The sequence below is a fragment of the Sturnira hondurensis genome, unplaced genomic scaffold (genome assembly GCF_014824575.4).
Source record: "Sturnira hondurensis isolate 20B ecotype Veracruz unplaced genomic scaffold, ASM1482457v3 Scaffold0006199, whole genome shotgun sequence".
Taxonomy (NCBI): domain Eukaryota; kingdom Metazoa; phylum Chordata; class Mammalia; order Chiroptera; family Phyllostomidae; genus Sturnira; species Sturnira hondurensis.
Genome location: NW_028078830.1, coordinates 852,119 through 871,053, shown reverse-complemented (window position 1 = coordinate 871,053; position 18,935 = coordinate 852,119). Strand labels below are relative to the sequence as shown.

Below are 18,935 nucleotides of genomic sequence, written 5' to 3'. Positions count from 1 at the left end.
AGGATCACAGCCAGAGAGATGGCAGCATAAGAAAGACTTCACCACCATGGCTGGTTTCACAGGTGGAAGAGGGGGCCACAAACCAAGGAATGTGGCAGCCTCTAGAAGCTGGAGAAGGCAATGAAATACATTCTCTCCTAGAGCTTCACAAGCAGCCTGCCTGATGACACCTTGATTTTAGCTCAGTGAAACCCATTTCACAGTCATGAGAGAATAAATTCGTGTTGTTTCAAGCCAAGTTTGTTACAGCAACAACAGGAAACCAACACAATGTATTGAACAAAGTCCCAAATGCCTGCCTAGGAATCCAGACATACCTCCACGGGCAGCAGGCAGCTAATCCTTTTTTCTCTAACTTTGTGACCCACTGATCTACTGTGTGGGCCGTGGGGACACAGTCCTGACCTGCAGGTGTGCATGGCCTAAGTCATGTGTGTATCCTTTTTTTGTGAGGCCCCCTTGTCTACCCATGCTTAAAATGTAAGTCCCTTAGTGTCCACTCAAGCTGACACTCATGAGCTCAAAGGACAACAAGGCCGGAAGAGTGATGTGTCCAGTACAGGAAGAAGGTTGGCTGGGAACCAGGACTGCTGGACCAGAATCGCTGGACCTTCTCATGGGTTTGCTGCTTAGTGGCCCCAGCTGCCAGGCAGGAGGAGCGGAACTGCTGATCTTCTGACCAGCAGAGCCAGAAATCAGGATTGTTATGCAAAAACTTCCCTACTGTAAAAGTGGGATTTGTTAAAAACCTACAACACATATGAAGGACTATTAGTTTTCTCTCTTCCTGCAAACAGAAGCAGACCGATGCTCTCCTGGGCTTTCTGCACCTACCACATGTGCACCCCAGACCCTGCTGTGTCAGGAAGGGTGGGAAGAGGCAGTTGTTGAGCAACTACCTGCGGCTAACGCGGTCCCAGGGCTTGGAAAAGTCGTCAGCCTGCATCGCCGGCTGATCCAAGCTTGGAAGTCGCCCCTCGGCCACTGGTCAGGGTGGATTCAAACCAGGCCTCACTTCAGATGAGACGGGGCATGGGGGCGTGCAAGAGCAGCTTCTTTTCTTGCACCCAGGTGGCTTCCTGGGAGCCCTGATTTACTACAGGGCCCGCTACTGTCCCCCGGTCTTCCAGGCTGAGTCCAGGTCCTGAGGACGAGGAGATCGCTAAGGTGAGTCGGCCTTCTCCAGCCGCTCACGGGGCCTCCAGCCGGTGGCTCTTCCTGTGGATGACCAGCTGGGACTTCCAGTCGAAGCCGCGGCCACAGTCGTCGCAGAAGTGGCATTGCTGGCCAACGTGGCTCTTCCTGTGGATGACCAGCTGCGACTTCCAACTGAAGCTGCGCCCACATTCCTCGCAGGCGTAGTTCCGAGGGGCTGGGGCCATGCGCCGGGGGTGGCGCAGTGCACCCGGCTCCCGGGGATTCTGCAGCTGCTTCTCAGCACCCCCGACAGTCAGTGATGCGGCCTGAGCACCCTGCCCGCGGGTGTGCGTCCGGTGGTGGATGACGAACACTGATTTCCAGTCGAAACCGCGACCGCACTGCTCACAGGTGTAGGGCTTGCTCCGTGCGGCGCTCGGCACAGGTGGTGGCGGGACCAATGCGGTGGCCCCAGACGGGCCCTCCCAGGACAGCGGGGACTCGGGGCAGCCTGGCAGACCCTCGCTCTCACCCCCTGGGAAAAGGACACGTGGTGGACCAATGGCCCTGGAACCAGAACCTTGGCCCGCCATCTGGCCCCCCTCCCCGCCCTTCCCACTGCGTGTGTGCCACACAAGCTCCCACCCACCCAATACTGGGTGGCCCTTTTCCCATGGGGCAGCACTCACGCTGACAGAAGCTTCCTGGGTCCTCTGTCCCTGTGCTCAGTACCCCTGGCTCCAACTCAGCATGCGCATCAGGCCTAGGGGGCGGTAACCCTGCTGGGGTTGGGGGTGATCAGGCGCCACTCCTGGCACTGGGCGGGTGAAGGGCTGGCACAAAGGAAGGGGGTGGGGACCTTGGCAGGTAGCATGGGAGCCCCTTGGGAAAGAGGAAGAAGGCGGGCACCCACAGGATAGGGAGGGATGTAGGAAGGGGAGAGGGGAGGAGGTGCCGCCGGTCCTCACCCAGGGAGACCACCGTGCCGTACTTCTCCAGCATCGCGTCCCAGTACAGCTCCTTCTGTGACGGGTCCAGCAGCCCCCACTCCTCCTGCCGGGACTAGGCCTTTCATTGCCTGCACCTCCACTCCAGCCCACCCCTCTCCAGGTCACAGCCTCATTCCCTGGAGACTCAGACCACACTCAGATGGAGGTGTGAGGGATGGGAAAGCGGATGTGTGGGAGCGGCCTACGGTTCACCTACCGGAAGCTGCCAGCATTCATCCCTGAGCTGCCCCACCCCACGTTCTGGAGGGACAGAGCCTAGGGCTCCTGGGTTTGCTGAGAGGCAGTCAGGGAAGATGTGGCTGGACCCACACCTGTGCCTTGAGCAGTGTCCCCTTGAGCAAAAGATCCAGGGACTCAGGGGACTCCAGGCTCCTTTCCAGGGAAGCTGCAAAGAGCCCTCAGCACTCCCAAATGTGGGCACCTGGCTGCCCACACGATGGGAGGTACAGCCCCACACCTGGCACAGGTAATGTGGGCTGGGTTCTCTGTGTGGACAGAGAGAATCTTCTCGCCTCTCAGAATCCCATTATCTGGTTGGAGCTTTGCTGGGTTGGGAAAAATAGTCCCCACAGACAAGTGACAGAGGAGGCAGTGGCCACAGGGAGTCACAGCTGGGGTGGTGATGACTGGAGGTGAGGAGGCTTTGAATCCAGTCTGTGTCTGTTTCCTATTGTTCCTCAGGCTGTAGAGGGAGCCTGGGGCACTTTGCAGCCTCCTAGCTCATCCCACCCACCTCTTCCACTAGGATGCTCGAGTGGAGTGGCTTAGGAACAAAGTTGCTGGGAGAGGACAGGACCCCTGCTACTCTGCTACCCACACTCAAGAAGAGAGCAGTGCAGGTAGTGGGGGCCTCAGCTGAGCTTCCACACCCAGCTAGACAGAGGGGACTGTGAGCGAAGAGACTTTCCTGCGAAGAGACTCTCCATTCTGATCTCAGTTGTGCTGGGGAGACAGGACTGCTGTGTGGTTGAGGCTTAGGCTTTCACCCATGGTTGGTCATCTTGTCCCCTCCCCACCTGCACACAAGGGAGGGTGTAAATCCCCAGGTGCTGGCTCAGGACTGGTTGGGAGCTGCAACCCCCGACTGACTTCTCTGTGAGGAAGCCAACTCCTAACTGTTCCCATCACTCTAAACCAGTTTTCTAAAGTCCTACCCAACTATAGAGACCCCCAGTCTGTCCCTGTCCCCCAGGACCTGCAGGGGACCCTGGTACCAACTCCAATCTGAGCAGCAAAGAGCACAAGAATGGCTGGCCTAGGAGCCTAAAACATTGGCTGGCAGAGTGCTCACCAAGACATTCTCCTCCCACCTGGGGCTGCTCACCTGAATCCTGGGTGGATGGAAAGAGGTGGAGTCCGGTTCCCCATGTCCAACTGGTCCCTCTTGGGATTGGGCTGGATTTAGGGGACTAGCAGGTGCTAGGAAGTGAGGCAGACAGGGGTCAGGGGCTGCCCATGTGAGCCAGGGCAGATGAGCTGGTGCAAGTGCTGCAGCCGTGGCCCTCCTCTGCCAGCAGGCAGGAGGCCCCTGTGTGTGCCAGCCACATGGCATGCAGTGAGCCAGCACTTTCTTCCTGCCTCACAGGGATCTGCTATGCAGTCTGCAGTCCCTCCTGGGTCCCCATCCCAGCTGAGGACATCCACACTCCCACCAGGAGACCCCCTAGCCAAGTGCGGCCCCCACTCTTACCCATTTCCTGCCCATCCACATCAGGCTCCTCCTTCACACTGCAACTGAGCTGAGCAGACCCCTTCTTCTGGGCATCCTGTGGGTCCTCCCCAGCAGCTGCTCTGAGGGGCTCTACTATCCCTGGAGGGTGAGGCCTCCCCAGTGAGTCCTCTGCCTTCTGTGCTGCTGGGAGCACTGCTTGCTTCAGGACGTGGGCTGTGATCTGAAGGGAACAGAGAAGTCACCAGGGCTCTAGTCTTGCTCTGTACCTCCTTAAAGCCAAACTGGCCATACTCACCCAGCTCAGTAGTTGCCCAGGATCATGCTGCAGGCCCTCGACTAGAGCTGAAGCCTCCTCAGGGCTACCTGGCCTCTGGCCTCGCACCCAGGCTTGGATCTCAGAGGGCAGCGAGCCCAGGAACTGCTCCAGCACCAGCAGCTCCAGCATTTGCTCCTTGGAGTGCACCTCTGGCCGCAGCCACTGGCGGCAGAGCTCTTGAAGCCGGGCCAGAGCCTCTTGGGGACCGGACACCTCTTGGTAGCAGAACCCCCGGAAGCGCAGGCGTGCTGCCTCAGGGTCCTCTAAAGTGGCTGCAGGATCCACGGAAGGTGGAAGAAGGGACTCCAGTGAGGATGGCATTTTTGTGTCAAGAGTCTTCTTGGAGCCACCAAGAGGAACCTGCAGAAAAGGATGGGTCAGGGTACCTGCCAAAAGGCCGCCAAGTCATCAGGATAAGGCAGACTTTGGAAAAGTGCTTGGAGGCAGTTTGTCCAATGGAGCTTCCAGGAAAGTGCCAACATCTGGGAACAACCGGGGGTGTTGGAGAGATAGGTTTCCAGGGTCAGGCTGAGGAGCCACAGGAAGTGTCCAGCAGAAGAGGGAGGTAGCAGTCAGTCCACAGGAGGACAGGGAGGCTTGGGGCCGAGAGGATGGGAAGGGGCTAAGGCAGAACATGTTGACTGAAGTGGTCACCCTGAGGGGCTGGCTACTGGGAAAGACGCGTCTGCGCTCTCGGTCGAGGGTAGAGGCTGGACTCCAGGGCTCTGTGCTCGCCGACCATAGCAAACTGTGGATCACTCGCACCATGTACATGGTGCATGTGAAAAAAGCACACCACAATGACGACCTGCGAAGAGTCGTGAGCCGGTAACTGTGACCCTGAAGAGGGTCTGGAATGAAACACGCCCACGTCGGGGGGGGCTGTCAAACCCGCGAGACCAGCCTCCCGAGTCTATCTCTCAAAAATGGAAGGAAGGGAGGTCTTCCCGGAGGAGGCAGAACAGTGTTCTGAATGGGAGACGTTCGAAGGTGAAGCGCTCAAGGAACGTCGGAAGATCCGCGGGCGCTCCCTAGCGCAGGGGGGAGGGCCTGGGTCCCGGGAAGTAGAAGCCGCGCCCAGCCCAGCCCAGCAGGGCCCACGCTCACCTCAGCTACCGCGCCCGCAGGCCACTTCCGGTCACTGGCACCTCCGCGCCTCTCCCACCTCTCGCAGGACGCCCCGCTCCACGCCCCTCCGTGCGTTGCCTTGGCGACACAGTTCTGGCCAATCACACCACTGCTGCGAAGACACCGCCCCCTCCCTTCGGACTACGTTTCCCATGAGCTTCAACAAGTAAGGACAGTCGCGACCTCCGTCAGCGGAGGCTATTTTCAGAGATCTTTCACGACTAAGAAGTGCTCCATTCTTCGTAGAGGAATCTGCAGAGTAGCCCAGGTTATGGAGCTCCCTTCCTTCACTGGCGGCCGTTCCTTGCATCTGTGTCCTACAACTCAGCAACTGCCAAGGTGGGCCGTTAGACCTCTGCGCGTGTGCAAAATGGGCCGGGCTCCTATTGGTAAGCGAGGTGAGGTACGTGACCTTCCGACCAATCAGAGCTGGCACTCTACCCAGGCCCCTCCCCCAATGCGCTGCTTGAGGCTTGTGGCTGGTCTTGCGGTAGGAATGTGTCCGCCCTCCTGCAGAGGTTTCCAAGGCAACAGCTGGAGCGTCCCCTTGCCTTCAGAGGAGGCCGGGTTGCGGGTTGCGTACTATTGCTCCGCAGACTTACTTCCTGGTGGTCCCAGAAGGAAACAGGGTCCGGCCCCCCTGACCTGTTTCCAGCGAGGAGAGTGTGGGTCCTTCATTTGATCTTCGCTGAGCATTTTCTCCGGTGGGCACCCAGTTACCAATTAGGAACCTGTCCCATGATTTACATAATCTGAGTCTGACCGGTCTTCAGATACCAGTACTCAAAACTTTATTTACTTTGGGGGCCAGAACTAGTAAGGTGGCCTTTATTTTTAGTTTACCTTCATAGACAGTGTTATCGAGGTCAGTTTTGCTTCCACACATCAAGTGCGTGAAGCATGACTTCTGATACCTAGGAATCCCTAGCTGCCAGCTCTCTACAGAGCTGTGGTTTTAACCACTGATTGGAAGCTCTGAGCATGTGAGTGGCTGGGGATTGTCAACTCTTCCCAGTAGCAACATTAAATTGGGCTCTTTTGTGGGGGCTTAGGTCTTCTCACAGGGACTGAGCAGACCCTCTAGAAGCAGATCTCTCACCATCCACCCTAGAAAGACCTGGGGCTCACAGCTCCTCCAGTATCTCTCCCCTCAGTCATCCTTTAGGTCTTCTCTCAAAGGAGACTGCAAGTGTCATTTCTTAAGTTTTGCAGCATAAGCCTGGTGGGTCCACCTCCACCTACCCTAGTGCCAACTCAGTACTGACTTTCCCTAAGCCAGTGACAGCTCCCTCATCCTCATCTAGGAGTAGAATGCCATTGTCATGTACTCTTTTTTCCATCCTCCTCCTCACAAACCCACAAGGTTTGTCTTAAACATGGTCTTCTGTGGTTTCAGTTGGCTTTTGAGAGGATGGGTTCAGTTCACCATCTTGACCCAGAAAGACCAGGGACATTTTTATAGTCACAGCCTGTTCAGGGCTAAGAACAGGGGAGCCCACCTGGCAGGACAGGGCTCAGTGTGACCAGAGGTTTGAGGGAGGCAGCTTCCACATGGTGGAAGGAGGATGCCCATGGTAGCTCTTCCCATAGGAACAGAGTGGAGGTCACTGAGCAGTCCTGAGTAGTGGGAGGGGTACATTTATGGAGAAACTCAGGGATAGCAGAGGCCACAGAGATAGGAAGGGGTTCAAAGAAGCAGGGAGGAAGGTAGTGGGGAGACAGTAGGCTCAAGCTGAGGGGTCAGGAGAGCTCAAGGTGGAAACTGGACTCCTGAAGGAGCTTCTGTCCAAGTTGCAGAAAATGTGGCATGTGACTCTGTGGGTCCCCACAGACTCTCAGAAGAGTCCTCAGTTAGGGTGGGGAGGCAAGCCTGGGGAAAGGAGAGATGGAGGCAAGGCCAGAATGTGGACCAGAACAGAGAGCAAGAGTCCAGGAGGAGCAGACAATGGTTCAAGAGCCCAGGCACAGAGGACATGTCCTGGAAGGGTCTGGGGGGTGGGGTATTGCACGACTCCTCTCCCCAACCGTCTCCCCACATCGAAGGAACTGGGACAAAAGATGGGATTGGCTCTGCTGGCAGGTGGGGAGTGGGGGTGGGGGTATCGTGTCTGTGCTCACTCAGTATAACAGATGTCTCTGAGGTCTTGGATATGATGGGACTGGAACACCTGCTGGACTGGGGTCAACCTTTGGGGTCACATGTAGCCCCTGCTTCAGATGCCATAGCTGGGAACCACAAAGGCACAACTCCTAGCAGAGCTGCTGTTTGGGACAGCCTCACCCCATCTAGCTGCCACTCACCTACCTGGCTGCCAAGAGGACACATCAGCACTTCAGGGGGCAACAGATAGGCTGTGCCTCTACCCTGTGGCTTTTCCAAAAGACCCACCAGGTTGAAGCCAAGTCCCTGCAGGTCCATGGCGATGACACATCCTGATGGCACATCTGCTCTGTGCTAGAGTGAAACCAGGCTATTATCATGCACTTAATTTGAAAAAGAAACCTTTATCAGGGAGCCTCCCTGGACCTGGTGGGAGGGGAGGCTGAAGGTGTGGACTCCCACAGTGCTGTGCAAGAATTTACAGTCAACGTCTCTCCCAAGTTAGTTCCAAGTTGTAATTTCTAGTCCTTTTTTCCCCAAGAAAAAGACCATTAACTTCCCTGCGAGTGAGGCCAGAGGCTGAGATGGGATCCAAGCTGCTGAAGACCACAGGAAGCAAACTGGGCCCCCACCCCAGCTGTCTGCCTCAGTGTCATCATGTGGGGGTATCACACTGAGGGTGGATCTCAGGAGGGTGCCACACCTGGGCAGAGACCATACAGAAGCAAGCAGCCCCATTTTGTCTTCTATGAGCCTGTTATTTCAGTCACCTCCTGTCAGGGCAGTAGGGATGTAAAGGCTCCTGTAACTTTGACTTTGGTAACAATGGGATGTGGCCAGAGCTGAGGCTTGGATATGAATCTGTATGGACGAATGTGGCTGGGAGCCATTATTCTCTTTCCCCCTGCAGACCTCTACCTCTTCCACCTCCCGACGGTCGGCCATGTGCAGGGAGCCAGGCCAGGCCTCTCTCTGCCCTCACAGCTGGCAGACGAGTGTGGGGCTGGGGTGGTGAGCTGCCTGGATGCTAGGCCTGGCCCTACAGTGTGTAACTTACACCCCATCTCTGTGCCTTAGTCTCCTATTATGAGAAGTGGGGGTAATGGCCACATCAGCCACCTCAAAGGACTTTGAGGGGGAACCTTGCAGCACTCAGAACAGGAGCTGGAAGTTGGCACAAGCTGGCCTTATACAGATCCTGTCTGTCAGAGCACTGCAAACACCCTCTGTAGGTTAGAATCCTTTTCCCCCCTTCTTTTCCCTAGAAGAGAAAGCTGAGGCTTAAAGCCCAGCCCCTTGCCCAAGGCTGGCACCCAACTCCCACATGACCTCTTGTCCACTATGCCCACTCCCAGGGAGCCTCGGATGAACAGATCAGCACTCCCCTCCTCCCCTAAGTGTCCAGTCATAACATGCAACCAGTGGCACCACCATGCCAGCCTCCCCTGCCTCTGACAGCCACCACTCAGCTCCACCAAAGTCCCAGCCTCCATGTCCATTTTCCTGACCATTCTTCGGTGAGACCTCTGGGGGATGAAGGAGGCAGTTGTGGCTGAAGTGGCAGATCTTGTCACCATGTGAACTTCAGAGCACACACAAAACTTCTCCAGAGTGGATTTGCTTAGGATTCAGCCTTCAGCCTTGGAAGGGACTCATTACAGGTAAGAAAGGGTAGAGCTGGGACCTAGGCTTCAGCCAGCTTTGGCAGCTCAGGTGTGTCTGGGCCTGAAGCAGGAGTGGGCGGGTCCCTTGGAATGCCCTCTGATGAGGCCCCCAAAGGAGGCCTGGTTCTGCGCCTGCGCACTGGCTTCTCACCAGTGTGGATCCTCTGGTGGTGGAAGAGGGCCGGGCGCTCGCGGAAGGCACGGCCGCACTGCGAGCACACAAACGGCTTCTCTCCCGTGTGGATGCGGCGGTGGCTGAGCAGCACGGCGCCTTTGGCAAAGGCCTTTCCGCAGTCACCACAGCGGTAGGGCCGCTCGCCAGTGTGCAGCAGCTGGTGCTGCGTGAGGTTGGAGCTGTGGCTGAAGGCGCGGCCACACTGTGTGCAGGTGAAGGGCTTCTCGCCGGTGTGCACACGCTGGTGCTTGAAGAGCGAGGAGCCCTGGCTAAAGGCGGCTCCGCAGAGCGTGCAAGCATACGGCTTCTCACCTGTGTGTGTGCGCTCATGCTGGATCAGATGGGAGTTGCGGCAGAAGCGGCGGCCACACCTCGCACAAGCGTAGGGCCGCCCACCCGCATGGATCTTGCGGTGCTGGCTGAGGTTGGAGCCGTGGCTAAAGGCCTTGCCACACTCGCTGCAGCGAAAGGCCTTCTCAGCTGTATGAATGCGCTGGTGCCGTACCAGTGAGGAGCTGTGCCTAAAGGCCTTGCCGCAGGCCAGGCATGCATAGGGAGTCTCACCGCTATGGATGCGCTGGTGCTGTGTCAGGTGCGACGTCTGGCTGAAGGCCTTGCCACACTGTGTGCACTCGTAGGGTCGCTCCCCGGTGTGCGTGCGCAGGTGCTTGAGGAGGTCAGAGCTCTTCACGAACACTTTGTTACATGCCCTGCATTCGAAGGTCTTCTCCCCGGGAAGCAGGCTGGGGCTACCGTGGAGGGCCTCACCCAGCTCATCCCAGGTTGGGGGCTCCTGGCAGGCAGGAAGTCTCTGAGGCTCCTGCCAAGCCATCTCCGTTCCTAGTTCCCCCACAGTGTGAACAGCCCTGAGGTCTGGAACACTCAAGAAGGTTCTCCCAGGGGGTTTCTGAAGCTCGGAGGCCCTCAGCTGCTTGCCTGGCTCTGCATGATCTGTGATGGCTTTCTTTGTTGGTGGGCTGCCCAGGGAAGCCCGCAGCGGGGAAGTCAGCCGCAGGCTGATGCTGGCCTCACCACTGCCCGGGCGTAGCAGGAGCCTTTCCCAGTAGATCATGGAGACCCCTGAGGGTTTTCTCTCCTGAGATGAGGAAATGCCCTGCTGAGCCTCTGGGCATTTTTCAGGTTCACAGGCAGCAGTGGTGGGGAGGACCCTGGCAGGCATTGGAGGGAGCCTATCCTGGAAGGTCCTTGGCCATGCTGCTTCCCCAGAAACATCTCTGCCCTCTGCCAGACACTGAGAACCTGAAGGCACAGAAACAGTGGATTACTAGGTCATCCTGACCACAGGGAAGTGACTGGAACAGTCTAAGCGGGTGGGCAAGGAGACCCTCAAGGTCTGGTGTGGAAGCTAGAGAGAAGAACAGGTACCCTTTCTGCACACAGCTCACTTGTTTGGGGAACTCCCCAGGCTGCTGTGCTCCTTATGCTGATGGCTACCTGATGCCAGAGTTTTACTCACGAACTCTGTTTATGGACTCCTCTCCCCTAGCGTGGTCAATTCCATGAAGGCAGGACCAGGACTATCCTAAACAAGGCTATGCCCCTGGTTCCGAGGCCTGGTCATTGCAAGAGCTCAGGAAACAATGAACACATGAATGAATGGCCCCAGAGATGAAGTGGTAAGGTAAGACAGGGAAGGTTTGAGGCCATACACTGTGGCTGAGGGTGGGATTCTGAGGTCTGGGGTGTCCTGGGACTTCCCCATTTAAGGGCAGCTAAGGCTAGAGCCTGTAGGAGAGGCTAATGGTGAAAGAAGAACAGGAGGGAATCAGGTGGGAGGCAGGAGAGGATGTGGAGAGAGGCGGGAGAGACAGTGTCCAGAAGGGTGGGAAAGAAGGACACCCCCCTAACCTGGAAGCTCCACTCACCAGGGCTGGGCCTCCTCTGGGAATTCCTGGCCAGGGTCACATCTGACCCACTGAGAAGCCACGGCTCCTCACCACACTCCAGCTGGATGACTATACGAGGTCGGGAGGCAGAGAGTCCTATGAGACAAGACAAGCAAGTGAGGGGCCAGCCTCAGCTCATGACAACCAAGTGCCCAAGAGATGGCAGGAGTCAGGGCTTTGTGCGTCAGAGGTGGCATCATCTGTGCAACTAAGAGAAACTGAAGGTCCCACCACAGGTCAGGGCTCACAGGAACAGCTTAATGGTGCCTGTGCAGAGAAACATGTCAGCAGTGCCAAAGGAGCCCAGGCACAAAGGTGCCATAGCCAGACAGACATACNGGATGACTATACGAGGTCGGGAGGCAGAGAGTCCTATGAGACAAGACAAGCAAGTGAGGGGCCAGCCTCAGCTCATGACAACCAAGTGCCCAACAGATGGCAGGAGTCAGGGCTTTGTGCGTCAGAGGTGGCATCATCTGTGCAACTAAGAGAACCTGAAGGTCCCACCACAGGTCAGGGCTCACAGGAACAGCTTAATGGTGCCTGTGCAGAGAAACATGTCAGCAGTGCCAAAGGAGCCCAGGCACAAAGGTGCCATAGCCAGACAGACATACTCAGCCAGTGGGTGTGGGGCTGCTCGGTGACAACTAAGCTTTCCCATGGAAGACCCAGGGCCTTACCCAGTGAGGCCACCAGTGCAAAGTTCTCTAGCATCACGTGGCGGTACAGAGCCCTCTGGGCTGCGTCCAGGAGCCCCCACTCTTCCCGGGAGAAGTACACGGCCACATCCTCAAAGACCATCAGGCCCTACAACAGTGGGCAAGGGAAGACAGATATGATGTAAGTTATGGCTGTGTGCCCCAAGGTCCAACTCTCTGTCCCAGTGGCTACTTCTGCTGATCTCCCTCAGACATTTACCTTTCCCTGCTAGGGCTCTGCAGATGCAACTTCCCTCACCTGTCTGGGCCCCTCCCTGACTAGGCCTTACAAGCCTCCCTGGCCTGCCCACTGGCCATTCTAATCAAGGCAGCCAGAGCAAGCCCCCAACTGTCAGCGGGCTGCCAATCGAAGGGCAGTCCCAGGCACCCAGTCATTCTCTAGCCTCTGCACAAGCTGATTCCCCAGACATGCCCCCATTGTTCTCCCAATAAGCATTTGTATAAGTCTCAGCTGTTTCCCTCGCACCACATGCCCATCTCTGTTGGCAATGCTGGCCCTGCTGAACTTGCCTGACATTTTAAGGCCGCTCCCCTAGCCCAAAGGACTGTAGGAGAGGTTTCCACAGAATGAACTCCCCTCTGGTCTCCACGGAATGAACTAAAGGATCTAATGGGCCAGTTTCTCCCTCCATAGCCATGCCCCCTCTATTTTCTTCTTAACTTGGTTGCCACCGGGTAGACTTCCCAAGAATCTCAGAAACTGTGAGCAGCTCTTTATCGCCCTAGCTGAGTCAGTGAAATCTCCTCCTATATTTGATTCCCAGGCCCTGCCTCAGCTCAGAATACCAGAACTCTGTCTCTGAAAATCAACAATTCGAGGTGCATGTGACAACTCAACTCTGGGGCAGATTCTTCCTAATTCTCCCCTGAAACCTGCTTTCCCTTCAAATTCCTGACTTAGTACCCAGCAACTCCATTCTTCTGGTATTCAGACTAAAAAAACTTGGGAAGGTCTTCACACAGGACATTCAATCACACCCTGCACCTGATAACAAGGCAGATCTATTCAGAATTCAACAGCTTTCCCCTCTGCAAAAACCCAGTCTGGTCCATGTACCATCGTCTCCTCCCTCCACACAACACGCCCCCCTCCCACCTCTGTGTCTGTTCTCCACTCGAGAAACGGCAGAATTGGTTAAAATTCCTAACTTTAATCATGTCTAAAATCATCTGTAGCTCCTGGCACCTTCGGAATAGTCCACTCCTCGGCCTGACACTTCATGCATACTATCTTCCCGAGCTCCAGGTGAAAAGCTCTGGTCTGAAAGCACACAGGCTGTCTCCCTTCCCAGCTATTACACGTGCGGGACCCTCACCTCCTTGGCTGCCAGAAGTGGTGATCCCTCACGTGCACACCCCACTGGCCTGGACACCGGGTCCAGAGCGTATCGAGAGGGGAAGACAAGATGTCCGGTAAAGTCCCTCCCGGGCGGGACTCTGGTCCATGGAGGAGGGTTCCCGGCGGGCGCGTGGAGTCTGGGACTACCTCTACTCACCTGCGCCGCCCCTGCCATCGGAATCAGCGCTTGCGGCGGCCGAGCTGGGCGCCCCTGCTCCTGGCCTCAGTCTTCCGGTCCGTCAAGGGCACGGACGGCCAAGGTACAGCCTCCGCGGCGCCACAGAGGCCGGAAAGCACGCGGGTACGGGAGCCGCCCGAAGGCCCCAGGGGGCTGCCCACGCGACTCTGGAGAAACCAAGGCCGGGGCGGGGGAGGGGGGCGTGGCCGTCGACCAGCAAGCACGACGGGTGCGGAGCGGGCCTAGAGTTCACGTCTTCCTTCAGCCCTCGCCTCGGGTCTCCCGAACCTCCTTGAAAAACGGACCCACCGGCCGCGCCCCAGCCCCCAACACCCCGGTGGCCCGACGCCCTGCAGCGAAGTGACAGTCTCGGAGGCCGGAAGTTCGACCCCCGCCAGGTCCAATGCGCGCTGCGGATTCACGCGCAGAGCCTTCTGGGAAGGGTAGTTCCAGGGTGCCTTTTGGCCATGATAATGATGATGGTGGCGGTGGTGAAACAATAATATAACACTAACAGCTCCCATGTACTTAGCACCCCGCCCCTGGATCTGTGCTAAGCAGGAAGCTGTATTTTCCAAGCTTCCTCCCTAGAATTTGACGTAGAGCTGATTACGAATGAGCATCCCAATTCCTCAGGAGAGTGGGTCAACCCCAGAGTTGACCCCGGTCAACCCCGATTCCGTGGTTGGAGCAAGAACTTCCAAGTTCCCCAGTAACGCTGATGGTACTGACTCAGGGACTAGTTTGAGGATTGATGAATACAAGACGTTTAAATTACTGCATAAAATCTCCTTTGGGGACGGGGCATACCTCCATTTCACACACAGAAGAAAAGTGTTTCCCAGAAGCCCCTCAGGGCCGGCAGCCCGAGGCCCAGGACACGGGTTGCTTGCTCGACAACGCCGAGGGAGGAAATCTGAGAGCGGCCCCTTTAAGAGGAAGCGAAGCCTCCACGGGCTAGTCCTCAACTCAGCTTCATTTCCCAGAGCTCTTCACAGTGCGCTTAGGCGTTGCCATGGAAGTCCTGAAGCCGCCCGCTCGGATGCAGGCTGAACTACAATGACCAGAAGGCTCGGCGGGGGGGGTCGGGACCTGCGCCAATCACAGCGCAAAATAGGGGTACTTCCTGTGGCTCTGTCGGTGGGGGCGGGACTTCTAGCAGCCCCCTAGCAGAAGATCATTTTATTCTTCCCAGTGGTTCTTGTCATCTTTGGGGTCCTGAGCCCTGCGTTCCGGCCGCTTTTTTGGCGCTTCTTTAGGACCAGCCCGGGAAGACAGTAAGCAGGATGGGGCCGACCTCGGCGCTTTGTACTGCGATCCCCTGTAACCGGAGTCCTGCGCACCGGCCCTCGGCCCCCACGGCCCCCGGAGGCGGCGCCCTGGGCCCCGTGCGCGTTTGCACTGTTGAATGACGGGCGGCGGGCGGGCATCCGACCCAATGCAAGTGTGGGGTTGGCCGAGCACACAGAACCGGCTCGGATCCAACAGCCGCGGCGCTGACCTCTCACACGGACCTCACCCAGGGTACCCCCAGGGAGGGGAGACGACCGGTTTCCCGGGACTCTTCTCCGTCCCCTTCCTTCGCTGCTGGGGACCCTAGGGTCTCCCCAAGCAGGGGTTATGTGGAAAGACCGTCATTTCTCGAATGTATCAGGACAAGGTGTGGGAGGCTGTTTCAAGCACAGGCACCTGGATGTGCAAATGCTTGGAGGTGAGACTGAGCTGGGAGTGTTCAGGGGACTGAGGTCGGGCTTAGGACCGGTGGACAGGAGCCAGGCCTGGAGTGGCAGCCTGAGATGATAGGCCTGTCATCTGAGGGAGGTGGGTGGAAGCTACCGAAGGACTGGAGCAGAGGAAGATGACCTAATTCAGGTGTTCACAGGCTCCCTGTGGCTGCAGAGTGGAAAACAGATGGGGCAGGGGTGAGGGTGAGCAAGGAGAAAGGGAGGTCCCTAAGGATGTGTGACCTTAACAGACCAGGGAAGTGACAGTGGTGGCCTGGCCAGAGTGGTGAAGGAGTTGGGAGAAGGGATTGGATTTTGTATCTTTGAGGTTAAGCCAGCCAGATTTTTTTTATGTGAAAGATGAGAGAGAGAAGTGGATGAGGTAGGGGTGTGTTCATGGATTTTGGCCTCAGCAACTGGAAGGTGGAAGTGAGATGGGAAGTCAGAGGAGATCAGGAGGTGGGTTTTGCCCATGTTGAGGCTGAGTTTCCTGAGTGGAGGTGATGGATAGGCAGCTGGACATGCAAGTGTCCTGGGTGGCTGGCCTGGGTACCTGGACAGCGAGAGGGAGGCTGTCAGATGAATGGAGGAGCAGCAACAAGGAAGGGTGTGTGGGGGAGAGGAGGGTCCAGAAGGTGACCAAGGTCCCTCAGATGAAGGCTGAGACACACTGGAGACAGAGGTGGGATGACACAGGACTGGAGCTGGCACTCATGGCATTGGCGTTTGAGAGGAGGGTGACCTAGAAGTGTGTTAAGGGTAGTTTTGCCCACCAGACATATCGGGGATGTGGGATCACAAGCCTAGTCTGGATGTGTTCATTTGTGCATTTTTTTGTTTGTTTGTTTTTCTGCTGTCTTTTGGTCTGGTTGACTTAGCTGTCCCCATCATGACAGGGCTGTGTGACCTTTGAAGGCACGGCGGTATACTTATCCCAGGAGGAGTGGGGGTTCCTGGATGAGGCTCAGAGACGCCTGTACCACCGCGTGTTGCTGGAGAACTTGGCACTTGTGGCCTAAATGGGAAAGGCCCTCGCCCTCCTGGTCTCCTGTTCTAGGCTCTGCTTTTCCTCTTCTCCCAGGAGCAGCTGTCTTCTCACGGCTGAGCACGAACACTGCTTCCTTCCCTGAACTGCCTGCTGTGTGTGCAGAGCTAGGCTGCAGGTATAGTCTGCTTCAGAAGCAGCTGCTTCTGAAGACTTCCTCAGGGAAGGACTCAGGGCCAAGAGCCTGTCAGGCTGCCTGAGTTTGTCTAGATGGGTGGAACCGCTGTGCTCAGGTTCTGCCCCCTTTTTCTGTCAGACATTTCCAGGAGTCTGGCTGTGTCATGGACCGTAGACACCAACATTCTGGTCAGTGGGGCCCACTGGGCTGTTCCTGTAAGATACCAATTCTGCAGAGGCTTATTTCGCAATTATGTTTTCTTCCCAGTTGCAAAGATGGCATGGGTTCCCTTTAGTCTGTCACAGGGTGGGTTGCCCTGAGCTGGGCCAGCCACTTACCCACCCTGTCTTTCTCCCAGTATTTGTATCTTCCAAGTCCTGTCTGGCTGCCACTTGGAACAGGGCAAAACACACTGGTGCCTGATATGGTGGACATGTCTGCAGCCATTGCAAGAGAGGCTGAGAGAGGGCCTAGCTCTGGTGAATGAGAGCTGGGAGAGACGTGGGGTGGGGCTGGGTTCACACTCTACTTCGCACTTGCTGTATCCACTAGTGCTTGTGTCTGGGGCCAGTGGCCACATCTTACTCCCATCTTCTTACCTTTTCTTTGTCTCTGTCCCTCCATGATGGGTAACCCCACTGCTTTGATCTCTGTGTCTCCCCCACTCTCCTCATCCCCTCCCTTTGCAGGGCCATCCCATATCAGACTGTACTCAGTGTGTGAGGAGAGGAGCACATGTGCTCGTACAGACCTGAGCACCAGGTGCTCAGCTGCAGCTGGATTTTCCTGGGCTTGTGCACACTGCTCTTTGTCCCCCTTCCTTGTCACACATCTCCTGGGGCCTGCCTGTACTGGATCCTGCTGAAAGCTAAGGAGTGAGTGGGAGTCCATGACTCTTATCCCAGCCTGGTCCCCACACCTGCATTCTCCTACATGCTGAGGACTTGCCTCCTGTGGCTCTTTCTTTCTTTAATTTTACTTATTTTTAGAGAGAGGGGAAGGAAGAGAGAAAGAGAGCTAGAAAAACATCGATGTATGGGAGATACACCAACTGGTTGCCTCTTCCACACCCTCAGCTGGGGACCTGGCCAACAACCCAGGCATGTGTCCTGACTAGGATCAAGCCAGTAACCTTTCAATTCACAGGCCAGCACTCAGTCCACTGAACCACACTAGCCAGGGCTTCTGTGCCTTTCTTGAGCTTAATCCTACACTGTAGGTTATACTACACCCTGACTTAATCCTATAGACTTATTCCAGAGTGTGTCAGATACACATCTGGGAAGGAGTTGTCCCCTCCCAAAAAAGCCTACACACACTTCACCAGCATTTCTCTGCTTTGGAGGGTGGCAACACACACACATCCAAGCAGAAGCCCCACCAGGCCTCACTAAGGAGCCCACTTTTTCTGAGAGAGGTACCTGACCTTGTCCTGGAAGGTCACTGGGTCTTGCAAAACCAGATGGAGTGGGAGGCAGATGGATGTGACCTAAGCACTGGCATGGAACATGGAACCCCAGTCTGTCCCTACAGCACTCTACTATGTTTCCCACACCCTGTCCCCTGACATATCTGAGAGCATGGGCTCTCCTGCTGGAAGTACATTCTCCTAAGATCTGTGGGTCTTTGGAAAGTGCTTCTCTTTCTGCTCCTACATCCTCCACTCAGCCAGTGGTCCTTAGACTGGACACCCCAGGGCCCATCTGTAACCACAGCCTTCCAAACCCCATTCTCAGGCCCTTCCCTGGTCCTGGCCACCAATGCACCGCAGCCTGGATACCTGGAAGCCAAATGAGGACTCCCTGTGTGTTCACACTGGCATGTGTCTGTCACCTCGACTCGCAGTTCTCCAGACAACTGGGACTAGACACCAACAAAGTCCAACTGCTAATCTCCAAAACGGCCTCCTCCTGCCAGCCTCCGATCTCCACGGGCAGCACCTCATTCTTCCTAAACACTAGGGATGGTGCTTCACTCAGCCCCATGCTAGCAGAAATCTATCTGGAATCTGACCATTCCCCTAGGCCCTGCTTCTGTCGCGGACAGGCCACCCTCACAACCCTCCTGAAGAATATTGCAGTGGCAGCATCCTGTCTCCCGCTCTCTGCCGTCCAATGAGGTGGAACTCCAACTCACGCCCTCAGTTCCCTGTAGTGGGGATAGGCCTTTCCCGAGCGCTCTCAGGTGGGTCTCCTCGCCGAGTCCGTGCACGCGCAGATCTATCTGTACACACTCCACATCCTACCATCCAGGATTCTGAAAGGAGACCCTCCACCGTCCTGAACGCCGAGGCCTGGGGTTCAGAGGGAAACTCGGGGCACCGGGGCTCGGAGTCCAGCCTAGTAGGACCAGGAGACCCTTCCTCACTGCTGGCTAGTTGCTCGGCTCACGTGTCACGCCCGCAGTCCGGTTACAGGCTGGGTTCTGACCTCGGGAACCGGTAGTTTGGGTCAAACTGGACACCAAGCCGAGGGCCCGCCCCCTTACGACCGCAGACACCCGAGCTGGTGGAAGTCGTAGTTCGCCGCAGTAGCAGAGCGTACGGGGTACAGAGGTGGAACCTCCAGACCCTCGTGCATTCCCCGCTCTGGTTTCCTTGGGCACCGGAAGCCTCTTGGGAACGGTCCACAGCCCCTCTGTGAGGACCTAACAGACGCCGAAGCAGCGGTCTGACCTGCGGAATTCCGCCCCGCCCCTAGGCG

The 18,935-nt window shown here is 56.7% G+C and overlaps 2 protein-coding genes across 4 annotated transcripts; both read right to left on the bottom strand.

Moving 5' to 3' along the window:
- Window positions 1-195: 195 nt before the first annotated feature.
- ZNF446 (zinc finger protein 446) lies at window positions 196-7,657 on the bottom strand. Of its 2 annotated transcripts, none has more exons than XM_037047657.1 (7): window positions 5,243-7,657; window positions 4,115-4,495; window positions 3,838-4,039; window positions 3,472-3,566; window positions 2,106-2,190; window positions 1,827-1,919; window positions 196-1,672 (listed from the first exon to the last, which is right to left on the bottom strand). In XM_037047657.1, exons 2-7 carry the CDS (start codon window positions 4,454-4,456, stop codon window positions 1,191-1,193), a joined length of 1,299 nt encoding a protein of 432 aa, XP_036903552.1. In that variant the 5' UTR covers window positions 4,457-4,495; window positions 5,243-7,657; the 3' UTR covers window positions 196-1,190. The 2 variants fall into 2 exon arrangements, with proteins under 2 accessions (XP_036903552.1, XP_036903553.1); XM_037047658.1 differs by having other exon boundaries at window positions 1,827-1,916.
- Window positions 7,658-8,613: 956 nt separating this feature from the next.
- Window positions 8,614-18,934, bottom strand: LOC118988181 (zinc finger protein 324A-like). Of its 2 annotated transcripts, none has more exons than XM_037047637.1 (4): window positions 18,601-18,934; window positions 11,791-11,917; window positions 11,090-11,206; window positions 8,614-10,463 (listed from the first exon to the last, which is right to left on the bottom strand). In XM_037047637.1, exons 2-4 carry the CDS (start codon window positions 11,909-11,911, stop codon window positions 9,049-9,051), a joined length of 1,653 nt encoding a protein of 550 aa, XP_036903532.1. In that variant the 5' UTR covers window positions 11,912-11,917; window positions 18,601-18,934; the 3' UTR covers window positions 8,614-9,048. The 2 variants fall into 2 exon arrangements, with proteins under 2 accessions (XP_036903532.1, XP_036903531.1); XM_037047636.1 differs by lacking the exon at window positions 18,601-18,934 and adding an exon at window positions 13,326-13,976.
- Between the last annotated feature and the right edge of the window lies 1 nt (window position 18,935).

Excerpts from the sequence above, each read along its gene's own strand:
- ZNF446 (XM_037047657.1), bottom strand. The coding sequence starts at position 4,456 with ATGCCATCCTCACTGGAGTCCCTTCTTCCACCTTCCGTGGATCCTGCA. Across the intron at positions 3,567-3,837 it reads TGTGGATGGGCAGGAAATGG|CACCTGCTAGTCCCCTAAAT; the intron begins GTAAGAGTGGGG and ends CTCACTTCCTAG. Across the intron at positions 1,673-1,826 it reads CCCAGGAAGCTTCTGTCAGC|GGGGTGAGAGCGAGGGTCTG; the intron begins GTGAGTGCTGCC and ends TCCTTTTCCCAG.
- LOC118988181 (XM_037047636.1), bottom strand. Across the intron at positions 11,207-11,790 it reads TGCACTGGTGGCCTCACTGG|GACTCTCTGCCTCCCGACCT; the intron begins GTAAGGCCCTGG and ends CTTGTCTCATAG. Across the intron at positions 10,464-11,089 it reads CCAGAGGAGGCCCAGCCCTG|GTTCTCAGTGTCTGGCAGAG; the intron begins GTGAGTGGAGCT and ends CTGTGCCTTCAG.